The following is a 24,501-nucleotide window of genomic DNA, read 5'->3' as shown; positions in this document are numbered from 1 at the left end:
CTCTAGCCCAGGGCTCCAGGGTGTACCAGCTCCTCTGAAAATAGGTCAGGAGCAGGAAAACAGCTCTGAGCTCATTGTACTCAATCAATGACCCTGCCTGGAGTCACTGGTTCACTTCAAAAACCAAAATGTGTTTTAGCATAGACAATAGGAGCAGAAAGGTAAAGTTTTAATATTAAATATAAAATTTTATTAATTTATCACTATTATATTATATTATATTATATTATATTATATTATATTATATTATATTATATTATATTATATCTAACTATAACATTATTATAATAACTATAACTATATAGGTATAATATAGCTATACATAGCTATATAACTATAACTATATAGTTATTATAATAACTATGATAGTATTTTATATTATAGTTATATTATATATGATATAATGTATCTAATTATTTTATTGAATTTTAATATTATAAATTATAATATTATGTAATTATATTGATATTCAATATTAACATGTTCATTTTTGATATGTAAATGGATGTGTAAGTATACCTACTCTGGTTCCCAGTATTTAAATTTAAGGCACCAAGTGCCAAAGTTGCAGTTACCCCCTCTCTCCTCCTGAGCTGCTTTGGATGCACATTTTCTAACAAGATTCACCACCCTGATGAAACCCTGGGGATGCTGCTCTTTGAAAATTCAGGGTAAATCCGTAGACAGCCACAATGTGGATTTTTAACAATTAACACTCCTTTAAGCGGAAGCCTGAGCGACACCATGCAGAATTCCCTGCTTTGCTGTGCTCTGGCCAAGCAGATGCTGCTCCTCCCTCAACCCCCCCAGCCCTCCCCATCCCTCTCCTCCAGGGCTTATTTAAGCTCCTTTCCAACCCAAACCTTGCTGTGATTCCAGGAGTTTTTTCTGATCATCTTTTCCATCTTTTACCAAACTGCTGCTTTGCTGCAGCACCGGTGATCACTGCCCAAAGTTCTGGTGCCCTGCTCCCCTCCCTGAGCTCACAACAGCCTTTTTTTAACTCATCACCCCTTCCAGGAACTGGAATCAATCCCTGTTCCATGATTGCTCCCTTTCCAGGGGCAATTCCCCTTTCTTCAGGGGAAGAAGCACCGTCAAAAACTTGGTTTTGGAGGTTTAAGTGTATTACACGAGATGATCTTTAAAAATGTGTTTAGTTGAGTCATGGAAGAAGCCTGAGGGACACAGAAACCCCAAACTGAGATCATTCTCTCCCTAATGGCATCACATTATTGATGGATCTGCTCATCCTCTTGGGTTTTGCTTCCTGCTACCCAATAAAAACAGCCTAAGATCCCTACAAAGAAAGATGATCACAAAATCCAGGGTATGTGCCCTGGCAAAGATGGGAGCAGGATCAATAAAGAGGCTGAAGATGTTCAAGAACATCAGGAAATAAATCAGGGTGCCTAGAGCAGCTGTGGAAGTGTCCAAGGCCAGGCTGGACAGGATTGGAGCAGCCTGGGACAGTGGAAGGTGTCCCTGCCATGGCACTGGATGGGATTTAGGGTCCCTCCAACCCAAACCATCCCAGGATTCCATACTCTTTTTGTTTAGCACTGCCATGGCAGAGCTGGAAGCTGAGGGCAGGGGTTCATGGAATGGTTGGGGTTGGACCATCCAGTCCCACTCCCAAATCACTGTCTCCTCTGTTCTCACTGGGAGCACAACCCCAGCCCCAGGAAAAGCACCAAGCACCTGCACTTCCAGGTCTAAACAACCCAGCCCAGGTCTCAGGGAATGCTCGGACTCAGAAATTTGGCAATGAGATCCGAAGATGCCATTCAAAGGAACTACTTGAATTGGAGAGCTGAGATTTTGGGGCTCCCTGGCATCTCACCCTTCAAAACCAGCCCAAACCTTTCCACCTTCTCTGGAATCAGAAGTTTTGACACATCTCAGAAGAGGATTTTAATCAGAGAGAATTTACAGGCAATGAGGGCCTAAAAAACCCAGATAAAACCATTTCATTGTCCTTACTTGAACCATTTTTAACCTTTCATTCAGGGTTTCCTGAGCAAAAAGGTCCAGCTGGCTGAAAACACCAAATTTTCCCCCGAAACACATCTGATTTAAAACTCCAAAAGCTTGGGAAGCCCTTCCAGGTTCACTGGGATTGCAGAGTGTGCTGGGAACATTTTCCCTGCTGGCAGAGAGTTCATCTGGAGGATCCCCTGAGGCAGCCCCAGCCAGATGATAAATGACAGCTGATTCCAGAGCCAGCAGCTCCAGGGTCATCCCGGGGTTAGGAGATGTTCCCCTCCCAAGGTGTGTGGAGAGGGTGAAAAACTGAGACAATCCCAAGGATTTTGGGATTTATTTTGTTTTTCTTGTGAAAAGCTGTGAGTTCCCACTGCCAGCTTGGAAATGGGAAAGCTCCAGAGTGACCCTCCCACTCTGGACACTAAAACGAAGCATTCCTCCTCTCCCAAGGAAAAACAAAGCACTGGCACTTCCCTGTTCCCTGAGAAACCTGGACAAATATCATCCCCCTGCAAGGACCACTCTGCCCGGCCCTATTTCCAAACAGCACACTTTAATTTGCAAAAAATGCTTCAAAGAGGTGGAATCATTTTGCAGGAGGAAAACTTGCTTCGTTCCCATCTTGCACCAAAAATCCCCCTGGGAGTAAATCCCCCATCTGCCCCACAGGCGTTGCTGTAGCAATAAAGCCCCTGGGGCATTAAAGGCTTTGCTGGATGTGCCTTTTCCAGGGGTCACATCTGGGGCTTCTTTGACTTTTTAATTTGCTTTTGACTGGGCCAACTTCTTCTCTAAGATTTTAAGAGCATATAAATACACTATATATATTTTTTGCCAAGCATTTGCACTTAATCTATTTAAAAAAAAGCCTTTAAAATGACTTTTTTGAAGCTATTATACAAAATATAAATAATAATATAAAATACAAATTTCTTCAATCACTGAATGAGTACAAGGAAAGGAAAGCCACACATCATTGAATTTCTTTTCTAACAGAAAATACCAAAAAAACCCATAAAATACCTCTTGTGCTGGCTTGTATTGTCATGACAAATCTCTGAATGAAATTCTGCCCAAGAAATAATTGGGCAGAAATTTCCAGATCATTTGGTAATTCACTGTAAAATAAAGATCTGCCTGATTTTATGTTTTATCCTCCAATATGAAAATCATCAATGAAACTGTGGTTTGGGGTTCCCTCTCTCGGGTATTTAAGGAAAGAGCTTTGACTTGTATTGGTGTTAAACCCCTCTGTTAATTAAGCACCGTAAATGAACGTCACCGGTTCAGCTGGGTGTAATTAGCCATGGGATATTTATAGCAGAACCTGGATGCACAGCACATCCACGCAAACCCTTCCAGCAGGGAATCATGGAAGGGTTGGAAAGGACCTTAAATCCCACCCATCCCACCCCTGCCATGGCAGGGACACCTCCCACTGTCCCAGGCTGCTCCAGCAATTCCAGCCCAGCCAGGAATTCCCAATTCCCAATCTCCCATCCAGCCCTGCCCTCTGGCAGTGGGAGCCATTCCCTGGCTCCTGTCCCTCCATGCCTTGTCCCCAGTCCCTCTCCAGCTCTCCTGGAGCCCCTCCAGGCCCTGCAAGGGGCTCTGAGGATTCCCAGGACCTTTCTCTCCTCCAGGTGAACATTCTGAATTCCAGTGGGAACATCCCCAGCCTTGGGAACGCTGTCAGTGCCTCCCAGGGAAGGCAAGAATGACTTCAGGGAATGTCACTGAAACTCTCAGACAAGAGCTCAGTGTCAGAGCTGCCTGATCAGATCAGGACAATGCTGCATCTTCCCTTTTTGTGGAACAGTTTTGGTGTCCCTGGGCTGGCACCAGTTGGTTCAGTGTCAGAAAGAGCCCAGGAACCTGTGAAGTTTGAAGCCCTGGTGTCAGTGCTGACTCCAGCCCTGGCAGTGCTTTGCTTCTCCCTGGGAGGCTCCAAAGGATGAGTGTCACCTTGTGTCACCTCCTGTGCTCCTGGGGACACCAGGGACACCCTGTGAGGATTCCTGCTCTAAGTGAGGAAGCTCCAGACCTGCACCTCTGCCTGCCTACACAAATGGAGAAGGCTGGGGGCCAGCCCAGCTGGAGCTCACCCCGTGGGGCACAAGGGGAGCTGAGGGGGCTCAGCCTGGACAAAAGGAGGCTCAGGGGGCACCTGCTAATTCTTAAACCATTTCCCTCCTCCTGACATCTCAAGCTGCACCAAGGGAAATTTACCTTGGATATCAGGAAAAAGTTTATACAGAAAGGGTGATAAAGTTCTGGAATGTTCTGCCCAGGAGGTGGTGCAGTCACCATCCCTGGGTGTGTTTAACAAAGCCTGGATGTGGCACTGGGTGCCAGGGTTGAGTTGAGGTGCTGGGGCTGGGTTGGACTCGTTGTTCTTGAAGGTTTCTTCCAGCTTGGTCATTCTGGGAATTCTGTGACATCCTTCCTGTGGCCATCCCTGTCCTCTCCCTCTGCAGTGTGTCGCTGGCCCCACTGGGGACAGGGATTGTCAGAGTGTGGGAAATAGATTTGTAAAAAATTCTCCAAGGCTGACAGAAGGCTCACATAGTGTACATCTGTACACAAACCTTGAAATAAGAAATACTGACTTAAAAATGCCAGGGAATAAGACATTGTTGAAAAAAGAGTTAAATTAGAAACAAGTTTCAAAGGATGGCCTTACAAATAAGACTTAATACTTTAGAGAAATAGAACTATGAAAGATGCTTTGTAGTAAGACCCACAAAGAGTAATTTTAGATAATTAGCTTTAAGGCATTTACAACATAGTGTAGCTAAAGTTGATAGGCCAAGAAACACTTACAGTGTATTGTAATTAAGAAATAGCTTCTAACTGTGATAGCATGAATTATAACATCTCATGAGACTGAAAATGGAAAGAAAGTTTTTAAAACACCTCTCAGTTGCCCCATCTCTGGGTCAGAAAAAGGTCTAATCTGACACCAGAGGAGTCAGGAATGTCTCTGGTGGGATGGAGAAGCTTTTCTGAGCTGGGCAGGTCTGATCACAGCCTCCCTTTCACACCCAAGGAGCACAACTACAATGTCTCCTTTCTCCTCCTTGATTAGCCCTGGTATTATTCAGGAAACTCTGGCAGCTTAGCAACAGCTTCTGATGACCTAGAAAACCTCCACGTGCTGAAAGGCAACATTTGGGGAGCTCAGCTGGAGGGAAAAATAAGGTGGTGAACCACTGAAGCCTCCATCCACCTCTGCACCCACTTCCTTGTGCTTTCCAGAAGGATTTCTGCATCCATCCCTGTCAGAAAACAAAATCCCCATCTCCCAAACAGCTCCCACCCATGTTTGTTTGGCTTAGCTCCTCTTATCCCTTAATTCTTAGGAACAATTGGCTTTTTAGTTAAAAAAAAAAAAAAAAACAAACTCAAAAAGCCTAAAACAAATCCCCTAAAACATGCCATGTGTTCCTGCATGACTCTTCTGGGATGCTTTTGATGTACACACGATACCAAACTCTTCCCAGTTCCTGGAATAGCTCTGATATCCCTCGTGGTGGCTTTGCTCCTTGGCAGCTGGAGCTCCTGTATTTAATGTCATTCTGTCACAAACTGATACTGGAATCCATTAAGATAAGACTGATTTAAGGGTGGGGTTTTTCCCCCCTTTTTTAAACAGTTTCTGTGGAAAAGATTAGGAATCACAGCATAGCAGTGAAAGAGACTTTGAAATAAGATTAAATACACATAATTCATTTCACAATTACTGGGGTTTTTTAAAATTTCATTATTTTTAAACGATTCTAACTGTGCACTCAGTCCCTGGGCACGTTTATTACCTGCTGGTGCCTCATCAGCTCCATCATTTCCATGGCACTGATGAAGAGGTGACAACGATCCGAGTGATCCACCAGGGACGTGGGAAGAGGCTGATTCTGCCAAATGCTCCACTCAGACAGGGAGAGCTCCCGAGCTGCCCCCTCCTCGGGCTTCTGCAGGGGAAACTGGGATGGGAAAGGACATTTTCAGCAGGGAATTGTTGAGCAAAACTTCTCTGGCAGGGACACTGAATACAGAAATGCGGAGAAGGATTTAAACATTATCACACAGGTTAAAGTTTGGTCTAAAATAAAAACATCAGGAGCAACCTGGGCTAGGGGAAGGTGCCCAGGTGTCCCTGCCCAGGGCAGGGGGTGGAATGAGATGGGTTTAAGGTCCCTTTAAACCCAAACCATCCTGGGACTCTGTGAATAAAGCATCCTGTATGGAATTCTTAAAAACAGGAGCAGAACTTAATGTCTCAGAACTGAGACTTCCTAATATATTTTTAACTTATCAACCAAACTTTTAATTTACAGACCCAACCTCAAAGACCCATTTCAAACATCCTATTTCTAAATTCTTAACCTCAAAAACATGCAAATCTCAAAAAGGCATTTTTGTAACAGATTCCCTTCAAATCCAGAGTTAACTCTGGTATTTCCAGCAGCCTTCAGGCCTCGTGTCCTGGGAAGCATTGCATGGAACTCACTGGTGTTTCCTCCAGGTTTTCTAGGGTTTCAAACTGAACTCGAGGCAACACTGGTTCCTTTATCCCATCACTTTCCTTAATCCTGTAGAGTCTGTCCCATATTTCAAATTCCTCAGGTGACAAGGACCAGCTCTCGTGGGAGTTCATTTGCTTTTGGCCTGTGGGGGGAAAAACAACAACAGGAAAACGTTACCCGCTATAGGAAAAGGGATGCACAGAATAAAAGAACTTGGTGTGGTACCAGGCACAAAAAAACATCTTCTCTGAGCCACAACCAAGAGAATCTGAATCCAGGGACAAGCATCCAAAGAGTGTTAATGTTTTATATGGATAAATACCATTAAACAGCTGTTCTGGGGGAGGGCATCATATAAAAATAGAGAGAGACAGATATAAATCACTATCCCAAATAATGCCAAATCCAAACAGCCTTGGGTGGGAAGTGATTCCAAAGAATCAGAGTTGAGAATGTGATTTTTTTTCAGGCCAGATGTGTGAAGCTGGGAGAAAAATAATGAAGCTAATTTGCCAGGATCTGGGGTGAATCTGCAGCCCAGGCTCTTCTGGGAATTAATGCCACAGAAGAGGAACCAGCCTGGATCTCTCAATCCTCTCAAGTTCCAGCAGGAGCTGTGTCTGCACAGAGCAAACCCAGAGTCCTGCTCACGTCCTGTTCAGGCAAACCTGGAAAATGAACCAGCACTGACGTTCTTAAGGCCATCACTAAAACATCCCAGAATATGGGCACTGCTGTGGAGTATTTCTCACTCAAGAGTGGAGGTCACATTCCTGAAGAGATAACACCCAGTCCAAGCACCTGGCAGAGGAGGAAAAGAGAGACCTGAAGGAAAAGGAAATGAAGAACAATTCTCAGAGAAGAATTTGGAATCATGGAATATGGAGTGAGAAGGGACCCACTGGGATCACAGAATCATGGAATGTTGAGTGGGAAGGTGATGCCTCAGGTTTAGCTTTTCTATTTTCCCATTCTGTGCTGCTTTAGTGTGCAGGTCTGGGCTCCATATTATGGGATGGTGAGCTCTCTGCACAGAGCAGGGAGACAAAACAATTCCTGCTCCAGCTGGGCACCAAGGACAAATGATCCAAAGCTCAGCCCCAGGAGCACAAACAGCGTGGGCTGGAGAGAGAAAAACAAGCAGGATGGGAGTGCATGGGCTAAAGCTGGAATGGGACAATGAAGTGCAAGGTGCAAATGGAGCAGAGCTGATCCCAGTGAGAGCCCCCGGGAGCGCTCGTGCATTTTGGGACCATTTTGGTTCCTCTTGGCTGCAGCCCTGGCTGGGCTCTGGTGCTGCCCAAGGTGGATCCATGGAGGAGATCCTTTGAATAAATTGCTGTGTTGCCCTGATTTTTTAAGATTTTCTAAAGCCTTCTGAGTTTACATTCTTGTAGCAAACCTTCTCACACAACTTTCTGTAAATAACTTATTGTTTTACATTCCTTCATAGAGGCAGAGAAATTTAATAGAGTAGTAGTTTGTCCAGTGTTGTTGGAGAGGTAACACTTTCACCCTCCAATCCACTGTCACCTTTAGAAAACTATAAATACTGAAGTCATAAAAAATAAAGTAGTCTCTTTATCATAACAATAACAACAACTCACGTTGTGCTTTCTCGTGTCCTATGGTAACATCCCTGCTTTATTCTTTAGCTCCATCCAGCCTCTGCTCCAGCTCAGCCTTCACAAGGCATCAAAGGGACCCACAGGGGTCACAGGATCAGGAATATCCCAAGTGGGAAGGGACCCACCCAGCCCAACCCCTGTGCATACCCCCAGCAGCCCCACCCTGGGCATCCCTGGCAGTGCTGTCCAAAGCCCCTGGAGCTGTGGCAGCCTTGGGGCTGTGCCCATTCCCTGTTCCTGAGGATCTGTTCCACCCAGCCCCAGCAGGGCAGGCTGGGAACAGCAATGACTTCAGAGCTGTGTCCCAGACAAGATGATCCCGTGATACCAGCCCAGCTGAGCCATGGTGCAACCCTGCCAGGCAAGGAGCCCTGCAGCAGCTGGGAACAGGTGATTCCCAGAGCTCTGGGCTCCCTGCTGGGGAGCACAGGGAGGATTGTGGCTGCCCAGAACACAAAGAAAGGGGGACCTGGACAAACATGAGTGCTGCCATCAGAATGGGGTACGGGGAGAGCATTCCCATCCTCAGGGAGGCTGATAAGGCTGTTTGGATCCAGGCTTGGGAATCAGCGCGTCCTGCAGTCCCTGGCACAGCCTCTCCCCTCCATGGGAATCAGCTGGTGCTGTCCCATGGGAAATTATCCTCCAGAACATTCTGAGTTAGGGATGTCAGACCCTACCAGACACAAACGCAGCACTCAAATCATCAGTGTGATTTTCCTTGTTTTTCTCCAGAACCAACAGATTTTCATTGCTCTTGAAGTGGGAAGAGAGCAAGAATTAGCCACAGGCAAGGCATGAAAACCCCACAGAGCAGGTGTTTAAACCCTAAAGCAGGTGTTGGTAATCTTTAAAAAGTGAGTCCAAACCAATTATCATTAGGATAAAACCAGCAATTATAGAAATAACGTGAAACTGTAAAATCAAACAAAAGCCAAGGTTATTGATGACTCAAAATTGATCCCTCTGAAATAAGGGAGTAGAAGAATTGTGGAGAACCAGCAGAAGAATTAAGAAAATGAGGTTTCATCTGGACAAAAGCAAAAAGAAAAAAGAATTACTGGTAGCTTGAAATGAGATTCAGCTCCCAGGAGCAACAATATTAACATGCTCCTCACTTCAAGAAACTCTTAAAAAAAACCCCAAACAAAACCCAAAAATAAGAGAGAAAAAAGAATATTGAAATACAAGAAGTTATATAAGAGGCTTATGAAGTAAAGGGATTTTTTGCTGCGCTTTTTGAAGGAGAGCTCTGAAAACTGAAGGACACACTTGGTTAATGATGGGGCAGCACAAGATACTGGATTCTTCTGTGGCTGACAGACAAAAGTTATGGAAGAGGTTTTGAAGTGAAAGAGGGGTGGATAATTAATAGGAATTGGATCGAACTAAGAAGAACAGGAAATGTGTATTTTTTCAGGTAATGAGTGGCAGGACCAGAGGAAACGGCCTCAAGCTGTTCCAAGGAAGGTTCAGGTTGGACATGGGGAGGAATTTCTTCATGGAAAGGGTGGTCAGGAACTGACCAGGGCAGGGGTGGAGTCCCCATCCTGGAGGGATTTACAGCCCTGTGCATGTGGCACTTGGGACATGGGGCAGTGGTGGCCTGGGCACTGGGGAATGGTTGGACTCAATGGACTCCGAGTTTTCCAACCTAAATGATTCCACAATTGAATTTATTTTGACAAGAAAACAAGGAGAATGCTTGACATTCCTGTGATAACTCAGCCCATGACAGCTCTGTTTCTGCCATGGAGAAACCTGAGAATGAACTGGACCTCAACAACAAAGTGAGAGCAGAGACAAGAACACACCCAGCTCACCCACTGCTGCCAGCTTCACCCTTTTTTATCATGGAAACGGGCACTGAAATGAAGAGAAAATGTGAAAAAGTCAACTCCTTTCTTTGTCCTCTTTTGGAGCTTTGTCCTGAGGGTCACTAAAATCAGGAGCAGCCCCTGGCTCACCCAGCAACAGGGGGGATTCCACACAAGGGTGGTGCTCAGTGACCTGCACAGGGCAGCCCTGGCTGGCAGGAGGGGCACGGAGCCCTGGCCTGGCCACCTCTGGCTACTCAACCCTGGCCACCTCTGGCTACTCAACCCTGGCCACCTTTGGCTACTCAATCCTGGGCTATTGCAAATGCAAGTGAAGGCAGTGGGAAGAAATGCTGATGTCTGACTCAGTTCAGGAGGCTGAATGATTTCTTTATTATAACTATGCTATAACACATTAATTTACTATTTAAAGGAGATACTAAAACTACAAACCTGCTTTTCTCACTCCCATCTCTAACTCACAACTCGTGCCCCTCTCTGAGAGTGCAGCCACAGGTGGGTTGGATTGGCCACCAGCCCCAAACAATCCTCACCAGAATCCAACCAAGCAATCACCCCAGGGAAACAATTCTCCAAGCACATTCCACATGGGAAAAACAAGGAGCAGAAACAGAAATTGTTTTCTCTTTCTTCTCCCTGTGCTGCTCTATGAAAAATCCTGAGAGAAGAATGTGCCTGCCACACTGGCCACCCTCTGGCAAGGGTTCATTCAGCCCTGCTCACGTTGGGGACTCAACCCTGATCACCTTTGGGGACTCAACCCTGGCCACCTCTGGCTACTCAGCCCTGGTCCCTTTGGGGGCCCAGAGCTGCCAGCCCTGCCCACGTGGCTCACACAGAAGGCACTGGGTAATTGCAGCCCACAGCAGGAACATTGCCAGCATTATCCTTTCCTTTATGCCCTCCCTGCTCGTTTCTCTTTTCTAGGACAGACCAACAAATGCTCCAAACTGATTCTTTTCATCCCATGTTGGGCTCTGATTGTTTTCCAGCAGCTGTGTCTGTTTAATCAGAAATAGGAACTTTCCCAAGGCTTCGAGTTTCTTCTTTCAAGAAGTTGCTGTTGGTCTTTACAGAAAGCACTAACAAAGAGATAGAGCAGGAAAAATTCCCAGGGATTTATAAAAGTCACTCTTTTTTCCTATCTTAGGATTGTGTTCAGTTTCCTGAGCATTCCCATGCCATTGAACTGTATCAGCTGAAAAGTCTCCAAGAGAATTTTCCCAATTTTCCTCCAAGAGGGTCTACACAATTCATAAATATCCTACCCTTGATTTCTCCTTTTCCTCACATCAAAATCCTTCGGTTTTCAGGCATTTCTGGTTTATTGTCATTTACAAAGCCACAATGCCCAGAGAAGCTGTGGCTGCCCCATCCCTGGGAGTGTCCAAGGTTGGACAGCCTGGGCTTGGAGCAGCCTGGGATAGGGGAAGGTGTCCCTGCCCATGGGAATTTAAAGTTCCCCCCAATCCAATACGGTCTGAGATTTTGGGATTTTGGGACAAACGTTTGCCTCCTCTGTGTGCAGCTGGAGTTTCTGACTTTCAGAGAGTGGCTCCATGGAGGAAGATGAACCAAGGCCTGACTCAGGATCTGGATATGCAGGGGCAGAGCTGTGAGGATGCCCAGGAAAAGCCCTGGGCAGTGTCTGAGCTGACAGAGTGACCCTGAGAGCCCCAAGCCCCCAGGAGGGAGGGCTGGAAGTGCTGGAAACACCATAATCCTCTTACCAGTGACACAGGCAAAGAGAGCAGATTTGTGCTGCAGGGAACTGGATCTCCTCTCTTTGGAAAGCATCCTCGAGGTGCTCTGCTCCTGTTTTTCAGCAGTGATAAACATTTTGTGCACTTTGGGGTTGATGCCTTCCGGAACCATCCGTGGGCTGTGCTGGTAGAAACGAAGGGTTTTGTTGCCTGAGATGGCTTTGTGGATGCTCCTTTTGTTACACTGGCTTTGGTTGTAGTTCTGAAAGAGAAGGTAAATAGAAAAATCATCTGCTGATTGATTGGTTTTTTCACAGCATTCGATCAAAACTAAAAGAACACCTCAGTGTCTGTGGGGTTTCTCATTATTTTCTGTTTCCTCGGCAAGCTGTTGTTTGGTTTGGGGATTTTTAATGGGCCAGAAGCAGGCACAGCACTGGAGAGTGAGAAAGGAGCACAGCCCTTGCCTGGGGGAAGTTACAAGCTGTCACTGATACAGGGATGATGTAAATTAGATTACATCAGAAACAGGGAAAGAAGCTCAAGCCAAAAAAAAAAAGGCCTAAGATGATTTGTTGATGTCATGAGTGCTCTGAGTCCTTTTAATTACACTCCATTTATTGTGCAATGGAGAAACCATGGCAAAGCTGGGGAATGTGAGGACAGAAACTGGGGCCTCCCTCTGGAAGTGCCTCCCCCGAGGAGGTTTTGTGCTCTGCTCCTCCCCGAGCTCCTGTGAGCTCCTGAGTGGCACAGGGGGGCAGCTGCCACCTGACGGAGATGATTTCAGGGAGCACAAATAAATAAAATTAAAAAAAAAAAATCCCTGAATAAAACCAGAAGAGGCCCACAGCCAGCTCAGGCATTCCAAAAAATAACATTTTAATCCTAGAACAGTCAAATCCCAGTGTTCTTATGGCAGAAAAACGTGGTGGTACCAAATTAGCAGCATCACAGAATTGTGACTTCACTGGCTTTTCCCTCCCCTGTGCTTCCCTGGGCTGAGCAGCTCCAGGGGACATCCCCAGCCCCATCCCAGCAGCTCCAGGGGCCTGGGACACACGGGAGCTGCCACGTGGAGAGGCTGACCTGGGAACAGGTGGGAGACACAGAATAAACACTGAGCTCACGGAAATTCCTGCCAACGTCACGGTCCCAGACCTGCACTGACCCCTTTCTCCCAGTAAAACTTCTTCAAAAGCTTTGTGATTGACCTGAAGTGGTTTGATTAAAAACAACCCCAAAGCTAAACCAAGCACAACAAACAAAAAAAATCCCCAAACTAAAACAAAGGAGAAAAAAAACACACAACCCCCCCAAACAAATTCCCATCAATTAATACATGGATATTAATTATTTAGCTGCAAATTAAGTGATGGGGAAGAACCTCCACGTTGATTCTCTTTCCAGTTCTGCTAAACTTAAAAACCCCAACAACAACCCCAAAGGACACCCTCAAGAAAAACCAAACAAACCACCAAGACAATATTGGTTTGCAATTAAACTTATTTCCTGACCTCAAAAAAAAAAAAAAAAAAATGTATACAATGACTGTTCTACCTGGGGGGAGGTTCTGCTTCAAAGATATCTGAGAAAATCTGGACAACACAGTAATCCAACTACTTAAGTGAAGCTCCAAGGAATTTAAGGGACTATTTTATATCCCATTACAGAGCAGAGCTTTCAATAGTAACCAGCCTCCGTAAGCAGCACAAGAAAATAGCTATTTACAAGCTCTACTCAGGTTTATCATTTTTAACTCTCATCTCTTCAAAGGGGAAACTTATTTCCCCTCAGGGAGGATTCTTTGCAGTCTCATTCAGAATTAAATCCCTGCCACCCACAAATCCCAACCAGAGCTGACTGGAATAAATGAAACCATACCAAGAATCTGAAATCTTGGGGTTACAACTGATTTACACAGATCTTGGATGTATTGGTTTGCAGCCCCTTTCACTGGTGATGGCAGCAGGGAGTGCCCAGCCTGTCCTGCCCAAATCCTGCCCTGTCCCATTCCAAGGGTGAGCCCGGGCCCTGCGGGGCTGTGGGATGCAGCTGTGGTGGGATCCCCCAGCCCCCAGCGCATTTCCAGTGGGACATGGATGTCCTGAGGGACAGTCTGTACTCAGGGATGATTAATTACGCTCTGCCTGAGTGCTGGGCTGCAGGAACCCAGCCAAAGTGGATTTGCACCTAAGCCGATCTCTTCATCCTCACACGCAAGAGCGCGGCCACTAAAGCCAGCTCTGAGTGCCGGTGGCGTCACCAGCCCGGTAAGCACCGGGCTGAACACCCGGTGTCATCACCAGCACGCCCAGTGTCCCCTCCCAGCTCCAGCCCCCGCCCCACACCTTCCTCTGCACCCTTGGAAAGCCCTGGAATCTGTGAGATTCAGTTTAATACTTGGGGACATGACAGCCTGGGAGAGGTGGGAATGTTCCCCTGGAGAGGAGAAGCTCCAGGGAGAGCTCAGAGCCCCTTGCAGGGCCTGAAGGGGCTCCAGGAGAGCTGCAGAGGGACTGGGGACAAGGCATGGAGGGACAGGACCCAGGGAATGGCTCCCAGTGCCAGAGGGCAGGGATGGATGGGAGATTGGGAATTGGGAATTCCTGGCTGGGCTGGAATTGCCAGAGCAGCTGGGGCTGCCCCTGGATCCCTGGCAGTGCCCAAGGCCAGGTTGGACACTGGGGCTTGGAGCAGCCTGGGACAGGGGGAGGTGTCCCTGCCATGGCAGGAGGCAGAACTGGAGGATCTTTCAGGTCCCATCCAACCCAAACCACTCTGGGGTTTTGTGTGGGAGTTTCCTGTAACAGAATGAGGAGGCTGAGCAGAGCCTCCCTGAGAGCTGCAGCTTTGTCCCAAGGGGCAGCTCCCATCTCTGGTCCTGGGCACAGGGACAGGACCCAGGAAAGGGCTGGAGCTGTGCCAGGGGATCTTTAGAGTTGGATATTAGGGAAAGGTTCTTCCCCAGAGGGCGCTGGCACTGCCCAGGCTCCCCAGGGAATGGGCACGGCCCCGAGGCTGCCAGAGCTCCAGGAGCCTTTGGCCAGCGCTGCCAGGGATGCCCAGGGTGGGATTGCTGGGGGGTCTGGGCAGGGACACTCCCTGAGGGTGAGGCAGACCCTGATTCCCTGGCCGTGCCCCCCTCACTCACCCTCTCCTCGCGGCCCTGGGCCAGGATGACGACGATGCGGCCGTGGCGCCGGCGGCCGGTGCGGCCCATGCGCTGCACCAGGCGCACGGGGCTGCGCTGCGCGTCGAAGCACACGATCAGATCCACCTCGCCGATGTCCAGCCCCTCCTCGCCCACGCAGGTGGACACCAGGGTGTTGTACCCCCCCTCCCGGAAACGCCGCACCACCTGCAGGGACAGTGGGAACGGGATTGAGCAGCTCAGCGGGAAAACCCTTTTGTATTCTTGTCCTGGGTGGTAAGATCTGCCAGAGCTGGGGCAGTTATCCTCTGTTCTCTGGGCAGTTTTCTTTGTCTCTCCCACAGCCAATCCTCCCTCCAGGAGATCTCTGCTGTTCATGGCCACTGAGTGTCCCTGCATGGCTGAGAAAATTCCATCATCCCATGGGGAGAGGCTGTGCCCAGGGGAGGAGCCAAGCATTCCTACCTGGATCCAATCTGAGCCTTTGGGACACCACAGCAGCCTTTGCCCACTGCATTCCCAGAGGAGCAGCTTTCTGCCCCACTGTATTCCCAGAGGAGCAGCTTTCTGCCCCACTGCATTCCCAGAGGAGCAGCTTTCTGCCCCACTGCATTCCCACAGGAGCAGCTTTCTGCCCCACTGCATTCCCAGAGGAGCAGCTTTCTGCCCCACTGCATTCCCAGAGGGAGCCCAGGCCCATCTCCAGCAGCCCTGGAGCTCCAGAGGAAAACTCCAGCCTTGTCCAGGATCCTGCTCCAGCAGAAGCACAGCTGGCACTGCAGGAGGGCTGAGCCCCCATGGAATGGCACTGCTGCCACCAGCCTGACCCACAGCCTGCCAGGGCCTGCTCTGACTCTGGCAGGGTTTGGTTTCTTTTTTGTACTATTGCATTTGTATTTTTAATTTCCCCGGTAAAAAACTGTTATTCCTGCTCCCATATCTTTGCCTGAGAGCCCCTTAATTTCAAAATTATAATAATTCACAGGGAGGGAGTTTCCATTTTCCATTTCAGGGAAGGCTCCTGCCCTCCTCAGCAGACACCTGGCTGTTCAAACCAAGACAATTCTAAAATGACAAATTTTGTCTTTTTAAGTTTTCCAGCTGCTACCTTGTGAACAAACACCACACCCCAGTGTGACCAACATCAGCATTTCAGCTCTTTAATTCTAAAATAAAGGGGAAAAAGCGCACCTTATTCTGTCTCCAAACATGGTGTTCTTGTAAAACTGATCCTCCCATCTTAGCAATTACATATTTTAGGAGTTCTTTTTTTTAGCTTTGCTAGATCATAATTTAATGCTAGATCAAATCTTTCCTACCTAGAAGAAAAATAAAATTCCTAGAGCATGTATTCACATATTTCTCCAGATTTTTGACATCTAAATTTAGCAGTTGGTAATATAATATAAATAATATAAATTATAATAATTATATTTATATATAATAAAGATATATGAATTATTGGTCTATTTTGTTCAGCGGGAATCATTTTAGATAGTCTGGAAACCACTGGACTGCACAGGGATTTACCAACGACACTTACAGCTCAGCCAGAGCCACACAGTCCATACTCCTGGAGTCATTTACACAATTAATGCTTCTTATCACTAATTCCTAGTCCAAGCCTCCTCTTCCCTCACTGTCGGAGTCCAGGAGATCCCTCTGGCTGCCCTGGCTGTCTGAGACCCTGGCAGGGGCTCACAGACCTTGGCACCAAGTCAAAAACACCTGTGGCTTCCATTTTAGCCCATGGAAAAAACTGACAACTCTGTGTGAGGAATTACAGCCACAAGGGTTTGAGCAGTGTGGTAGATGAATTAACACAGGGTGGAAAAGTGGAATTTTGGGGCTTTTAGAATGGGGTTCAGGGGTACAAGATGGAGGGATTTGGGCGTGTCCTGACCTCCTTCTCCTGCTCCTTGCCCTCCATGTCTTGCTGTGCTGGTGACACTTTTCTGTTGGTTTCAGGCACAGACACACTGTCCAACACCAATGACAGACATTGGCACGTTATTGTAACCACAGCACACGGAGTTTTTGGTATAAAATGTGAACACTGCCCTGAGGGCAGACAGAATGCCATGGCCGAGCTGCTGGACAGAGCTCAGCAGGGCAGAGAGAGAATGTTCTAGAGAAGGGAAAATGAACACCCTTGAGAAGCCGACCCTGAGCATTCAGACTCCTTCTTTGGCTGCAGGGCTGGGAAACGACGACTTCTACACTCTTGGGGTCATCCCAGCACCCAGACCCCGAGACCTCACCTCCAGCTGCTCCTTCTGGGTGAAGCCTTTGGTGCTCTTGCCCGAGGAGTGTCCCACGAAGGTCATGGCCCGCACGGCCGGGCTGAGCCGGGCCAGCATCTCGGCGATCTCCTGCACGCTGTCCCGGAACGAGGAGAAGATCATCACCCTCGTGTCCCCAGCTGAGCCTTCACTCTGGTCTTCATCTGCTGGATTTGAGAATGTCAGGTTTTAATAGAATGATCTGTAAAAAAGGACGGGGCACCCCCAGAAGTTATACATTCACAGCTCTTGTCTCACTTAATGGGAAGAGAAAATGGGCAGACAATGCTCCAAGATCCACCTCCTTGAAAAATTCCTCTTTGGATCAAAGCATGCTCTAATTTTGGAGAATGTGAGAATGAGAATGTCTTTATCTGAGGCACCCTTACTAAAGTCACTTTGAAAAGCTGGGGTTGGATGGGAAGTGTTTTGGAATGAAGTTCACAATGCTGTCATCTCCATTTCAGGACCCTCAGGGCAGCAGAACCATAATCCCAGAATTCCAGACTGGTTTGGGTTGGAAGGGACCTTAAATCCCACCCAGTGCCACCCCTGCCATTGCAGGGACACCTCCCACTGTCCCAGGCTGCTCCAAGCCCCAGTGTCCAACCTGGCCTTGGGCACTGCCAGGGATCCAGGGGCAATGAATGGAACAGAAAGGGCTGGTGCTGTTCCAGGTATGGCTGACGAATCTGGGCATGAATTCCCTTCCTTTCCATCTCAAATGCAGGGTTTTTAAAGTGGAGGCAAAAGGAGGAAGGTTGTGAAGACAGAAAGAACTCTGAATGGGAAGGGGAAAAAGGAGTGAATTACATTGAATGCATTGGGAGGTATCCTAAAGTTACAAACACACAACTGGGAAACAAAGTTGCCTACCAGAAAACATCAGTCATTTCAAAGGTTTGCTGAGAACAGGGCATCCAAGAGAGGAAAAAAAAAACACAAAAACAAAGAGGGAAGGGCAGGTCAGAAATTATCAGAACATCACTGAGCACAAAGATCCAAACAGGCAAGATAAAAAGTGAACAAGATGTAAAACAAATGTTATTATTACTCATGTAATCATTCCAAAGCCTGGAATCAAGAAACTGAAACATCCAAAAACCAAAGAGATCTGAATGATGTCTTCATCAAGATGAAAAAGAATGAGGGACAGGGGAATGTAACTGAAGGGTTTGAACTTCAAACTGATGCCTCAGAGTTGTTAATTCTTATCCTCAGGCTGGATATCAGAACTTTTATCCTTAAGGTCCTTAAATGTGTTCATGGAACTGCAGCAGGGACTGAGGGGGGACTGCCAGGACAAACTGGCAATGAGTTTCCTATCCCTGTTTTACTCAGCTGTTAGAGCAGTTTATATCAAATCAGTAACGAGAACTTATAGGAAGTTTTATCTTATCGAAATCTTATGGTGAAGTTCTTCTAGAGGGGACAAAATATCAAAGCAGTAAAGCAGCACAAAGGAGGAAATCAATCAGAAGGATATTCCTTGTTTCCATTCCCAGATTCTCCTGAGCTGTTGGTACTCACCAGAACATCCCTGTTTCCAGGATCTGAAGTGTTCTATTACAATTTCCTCCAATTTCTTTAATTTTGGATGGCTGTAGATAAATTCCTTTTTCTTTTTCAATGCTGGAAAGGAAATAAAGTAATGAAAGATGTAAATAAACCTGTAGCAAGCAGGAAGGTTCAGTGAACTTCATTCCCTCCCACTGTAATTACCTAAGTCAAATCCTGACACTGGTTCTAAACAAAATAATAAACTGCTGGCAGAAGAACATTAAACCCAGTTTTTGAGAAAGTGGTGTTACTTTGTTACACTGGAAAAGACTCACAGTGAAACAGTTGTATTTTAACTTTCATTTTAGAGCAAATAAAAAACTTCAAACATAGAAAACTTCATTGAAAATAGCTAAAACCACTGAGGGAAGAATGAGAAGGAGGGAGAGACAGAACATTGGGAATTCAATCTGGAATAAAGAGCAGCAGCCAGCACAGCACAACTTCTAAACAGGAATATTCTGTCCTTGAGGGGGGAATCCTGACCTGTTGTGCCCTTGCAAACACCTCCACTCTCAGGAGTCACAGCAGTGTCTGAGAACATGTCCTGAAGCTGCTGGTAGAGCTCCATGAAGTCCTCGTTGCGCCCCAGCTCGGTCTTGGTGCGGGACAACCCTTTGGAGAGAGTTGGGACACCTCAGATTCCCTTTGCTTTCCCAAACAGACTCTGCCCTTAACAAACCTCACTGTGCCCAGCTCTGGCCCCTCACTTTGGGAAGGATCTTGGGATGCTCGAGCACGTCCAGAGGGGGCAATGAGGCTGGAGAGGGGCTGGGAACACAAACCCGAGGCTGGAGAGGGGCTGGGAACACAAACCCGAGGCTGGAGAGGGGCTGGGAACACAAACCCGAGGCTGGAGAGGGGCTGGGAACACAAACCCGAGGCTGGAGAGGGGCTGGGAACACAAACCCGAGGCTGGAGAGGGGCTGGGAACACAAACCCTGCGAGGAATGGCTGAGGGAGCTGGGGGTGCTCAGCCTGGAGAAAAGGAGGCTCAGGGGTGAGCTCAGCACTCTGCACAGCTCCTGAAAGGTGCCTGTGCTCAGCTGGGGCTGGGCTCTTTCTCCAGGAACTGACAGAACCAGAGCACACAGCCTTAAGCTTCACCAAGGGAAATTCAGGTTGGATATCAGGAAAAAGTTATTACAGAAAGAGTGATAAAGCTCTGGAATGTTCTGCCCAGGAGGTGGTGCAGTCACCATCCCTGGGGTGTTTAACAAAGCCTGGATGTGGCACTGGGTGCCAGGGTTGAGTTGAGGTGCTGGGGCTGGGTTGGACTCCATGATCCTGAAGGTCTCTTCCAGCCCAGTGATTCTGTGAATTCTGTGAATAAGTGGAACAAAACACCAAATCCATCTGCAACCCCTCATTCCTTAAGGTGTTTTGTGCCAAACCAGCCATACAGTGAGGTGAATGAAAGGAGAAGAGTGGAGCTGAAAGGAAGGATGCTCCTGAGGAGATTTCACCTTTGGATCCATCCATGATTCCCCACAGGTAGATGAACAAGGAGCGGATTCCCATCTGCAGCAGCAGCTCGTACCCGTGGTACAGACTGATACAAAGGGCAAAGTCTCCTTCAATGATGCCTTGATGGATTCCCTGGGGGAGAAAAGCAGACTCTGATGGAGTTAGGAAGTGGCTGAGGAGCAGGAATCCCACTGCAATTCCTGCCCAAAACCAGAGTGACACCTGAGGAGCAGAGCAAACCCCAAAGTGATGCCCAGGGAGCAGTTTGTCCATCCGAGCCCCCAGGGGACAGACTGCACAATGCTCAGTGAAGGCAATCCTCTTCCACCTCCAAAACACTCTCCAAAATATCTGTATTATCTCCCAAAATTAGCTCATCAACCCTCAGACAGCTGAACCATCAGCATTTGGGAAAACCAGGGATTTCTGGCACATCCACTCAGGCTATGGAATTAAGTCAGGAAAGTTGCCTTGCTTACACTGAAGGAGATTTCCCATTGCTCTTTTTGAGGCACACGGTCTTTTTTCAGGCAATTTGCTTTAAGTTTACAAAATTTGACCTTTCCAGGAGGATTTACCAAAAAAAAAGGAGCAGGAACATACCTTTGAGGGGAAAATGAAAACTTGGCTCTCAGTGATTACAATGTAAGTTCTCAAAGCAATTTCACTTACATGGAGTGCTTGATTTTTTCCTTAACTCTTCTATATTGGCATCCAGAAATGTGGAACAATTAGGAATATTTTACAGATTTCATAAGTGATCTTAAAGATCCCTTCCATCCCAAACCGTGCTGTGATTCTATTTTATTCCCTGGCTAAAAACAGAAATCTACTTAAAATGTCTCCGGAAATATTGTAACAATGGATTATTCCTATTTATTCACTACTTTAATAACATGAAATAAATAAAGAACTTACTGCATGCTGTGCAGAGGGGTTCTTCCTGTACTGATCCCTTGCCAGGATGATCTGGTACTTGGTCAGGCTGGGAATATCCCTCCTGGATAAAACTCCCACCTTAATCAGGCGCCCAGCAAATGCTTCCAGCACCTGCAACCAAAACCCAGCAGAGGTGAAGGGGGGCGAGCCCTTTGAAATTATTTTATTTTTATAGATCCTGCACAACAGAACATGAGCAGCTCATTGGTTTCATTTGAGACACAGGACTTTTCAAAGTGAGCTGTGCTGAATTTGGAGTGCTGTGTTACCTTACCAGGTGCTCTGCCTCAGTGGAAGTTCTCCATAATCAGGTTGTTTTTAGGTTAATTCCCCAAATTCCTGCCAGAGCACTTAGACAAGACTCTCAGGCACAGAGGGGGTTGTTGGGTGTCCTGTGCAGAGTCAGAAGTTGGACTCCATGATCCTTGGGGGTCCCTTCCCACACCCTCCTGCCCCAGGATAACCCTGGATCCACCCAGGAACTGAGGAGGGCAAAATCCCCCTGGTATCTGGACTGGGACAAGGGCTGAGCCAGCAGAGAGGGAGAGGAATGGGATGGACACCAGGTATGGAACAGGGGCTGCAGCTCCCCTCTCACTCACTGCTCACACTCCAATGGCACCTTGATCCCAGGAACACTTGGATTCACCTCTGAGAAGACTAAAGTGGGTGAAGGACTGGCCAACATGATCTGTGTGCAAGGGATGGGAGCTGGGAGACACGAGCAGGGAGGAACGGGCACAGGCACAGCAGCGTGTCCCCTTTCCTGCAGAACCCACCCCAAAACACAGCTTCTTTTCAAACATCACATGTACCTGCTTTCCACCTCGCTGCAGCAAGGACAATAACCTGCACTAATGCATCTTAATCCTGTTTTTCCTCTTTGCTTCCCAGCCTTAGGTGGTCAGGATTTTTCCACAGACTTAGTTTGGCCTGAGCACTAACTCTGCCATAATTGCAGTAATCAGATTTGTCCCACAAACACTATTGACAAACTGTTGGCCCCCCCAAGGGCCCCAAAAAACCCAGTGCACAAGAACAGGCTTCTCCAAAGCTGACACAGTTTCCCAGTGCTACCTCGGTGCACGCTGTGTTCCCCAAGTGTCCCAGGCACTCCAGCAGCAGCCCAGCTGCCCTGCCCTAAGAGGGCTATAGTGTAACAAATGCTTAATCCCTTTAGTGTCCCTTCAGATCACTGAAAAACATCCAACTAAACCAATAAAGCCAGGCCTAAGTCAGGCTTCCAACACTGATCCCAGCAGTGGAGTCAGTGGGGAGAAAATGTCCTGAGAGGTAAAGAAAGCCACGTGTAGAACTCAGCCTGTGTTTATCCCTGAGTAACAACATTCCATTTGTTACTCCAGGCACTGCTCCTGTGCTGGGTTCCCAGATGCTGTTAGGGTGCACAAATATCCTTAACATGTACATGCTGCTGATGCCCTGGCAGTGTAGGGGCAGCTCAGTTTAACTTCTGGCTGCTCACTTTGATTATTCCTATAGTTTAGTCTAGAAATTAGTTTATAATATTGTTTATTTATAGGCCTTCTTTTATCTTCTTACTCTGCGTGCAGAACCTGTGTGGCTTTAAAATGAAAAGAGAATCACAGAATGCTTTGGGCTGGAAGGGACCTTGAATCCCATCCCATCCCACCCCTGCCATGGCAGGGACACCTCCCACTGTCCCAGGCTGCTCCAGCCCCAGTGTCCAACCTGGCCTTGGGCACTGCCAGGGATCCAGGGGCAGCCACAGCTGCTCTGGCAATTCCAGCCCAGCCCTTCCCTACTCTCCCAGCCAAGAATTCCTTCCCAATATCTAATCTGACTCTAATCTAAAATCCTAAGGAACGGAGTGGGAGTAACTGCCATCATCAATGCCAGCAGCATTAATCCCCCAAAGAATCAAAAACACAAGGAGAAGTTTGGAAGGGCGAAGGGAGAGTTGTGGCAGCCCCAGCTGAAGTGGGGCAGCCGTGCTGGGGAATTTCCAGCCTGCCCATCCATGGCCACAGGTCACTCCAGACTGCACACTGCAGCCAGCAGGAAAAGCAGCTTACAGCAGCTAAAGGGAGTCACAGACATGGAGCCAGGATTCGGAGTGCTTTGGGGCATCTTGGGCTGCTCCTCTTCCCTGGGAGGGTGGGAAGGGCTGGGCTGGAATTGCCAGAGCAGCTGTGGCTGCCCCTGGATCCCTGGCAGTGCCCAAGGCCAGGCTGGACACTTGGACAGTGGGAGGTGTCCCTGCCATGGCACAGGATGGGATTTAAGTCCCTTCCAAGCCAAACCATTCCCTGACTTTACCCTGGGCCATGGGATGGGAGCCAGGCCTGGGACAGCCCCTCCCTGCCCGCTCCGTGTCCCCTGGGGCACCTGGGACACCCAAAGGTGTCACCTGGGACACTCCAAGGCCTTCCCAAGCCCTTCCAGCTCTCCTTTATCCACAGGGGAGCTGGGTCACGGCCTCACAGCTCCCAGGGAAAGCAAGGCAGGACACTCCATCCCCAGGCATTCCTTCTAATTAAGGCTCATGGATTAATTAAGCCAAATAAATCACTAACACCTCTAACACCACCAGCAAGCAAACACCAACTGGAGGCTACACTAGTGCCAGGAATTTCTGGAAGAAAGGGGGGAAATAAATGAAGAAATCAAATGTTATTTTCTTAAAATACAGCCAAAACCATTCACCAAGCCACTGGGAGGGCTGAATGCACAAAGGGTTCATTTCTCAAATTAGTGAGAACAAAATTAAACATGCAGTTTAGTTTTAAGGGTTTAAAATTCAAAACTTGGTGTTTTATCAGAGAGTTTGTTACTGTTCTGCTGTTTTTCAATCCAGGCTGTACCTGGTGAGTCCCTTTAAAAGGACAGAGACAGAGATGTCTGTGCCAGCTTACAGGAAGAGGCATTTACCAAATAAACCAAAATGCTGACCATGAAGGAAGAACTCAGTGCTTTTTATTTGAATAGATACTGAAATAGCTCATTACCCTCCCATCAAACCCCAAACAGCCGGACATGAGCACACTTGAAATGCTAAAGATGAAGTTTAAACTGTCTCAAGTAGTGGAAACAGATTCAGCCTTTTCACAAATGTTCCTTTTGAAAAGAAATTAATATTTTCATTAAAAAGTAATGGCCACTAAATCTGATATTTCAGCACTGGTTTATCATATCCTATACTTGCTGCAGAGCTTTCTCTTCTAAAAAGCAATTTCCATTACCTGTACTTTTCTGTTTCATCCCTTGACCTAGTTTCTAACATGTAAGAAAATGATATTGTCCCTGTTTTCTCAATGTACACCCCTGTCTGATTTAATCACCCTCTGCAAAACAACCCTGGTGCTGTTATGAAAGGCAGCAGGATCCAGTCACCTGGAGCTTCAGAACACCCAGGGAACAGTAAACACAACCTACTTAGGAG

General features: G+C 47.4%; 1 protein-coding gene across 3 annotated transcripts in view; it reads right to left on the bottom strand.

Annotated features, from left to right (window-relative positions):
* Nucleotides 1–24,501, bottom strand: part of FANCM (FA complementation group M) — a 57,003-nt gene that overhangs the window by 12,887 nt on the left and 19,615 nt on the right. For 2 of the 3 annotated variants that reach the window (XM_053945901.1, XM_053945903.1), the window contains exons 5-13: nt 21,060–21,191; nt 20,141–20,273; nt 19,161–19,289; nt 18,645–18,746; nt 17,094–17,281; nt 14,833–15,039; nt 11,706–11,940; nt 6,494–6,651; nt 5,802–5,966 (exon numbers count right to left, since the gene is read on the bottom strand). In XM_053945901.1, the coding sequence (XP_053801876.1) occupies nt 5,802–5,966; nt 6,494–6,651; nt 11,706–11,940; nt 14,833–15,039; nt 17,094–17,281; nt 18,645–18,746; nt 19,161–19,289; nt 20,141–20,273; nt 21,060–21,191 (1,449 nt within the window). The remainder of the gene's footprint in view (nt 1–5,801; nt 5,967–6,493; nt 6,652–11,705; nt 11,941–14,832; nt 15,040–17,093; nt 17,282–18,644; nt 18,747–19,160; nt 19,290–20,140; nt 20,274–21,059; nt 21,192–24,501) is intronic. The other variant, XM_053945902.1, reaches the window with a different exon arrangement.

Source organism: Vidua chalybeata, chromosome 6 (assembly GCF_026979565.1).
Source record: "Vidua chalybeata isolate OUT-0048 chromosome 6, bVidCha1 merged haplotype, whole genome shotgun sequence".
Classification (NCBI taxonomy): Eukaryota; Metazoa; Chordata; class Aves; order Passeriformes; family Viduidae; genus Vidua; species Vidua chalybeata.
The sequence above is the reverse complement of the archived record's forward strand: the minus strand, read 5'-3'. Positions and strand labels throughout refer to the sequence as shown.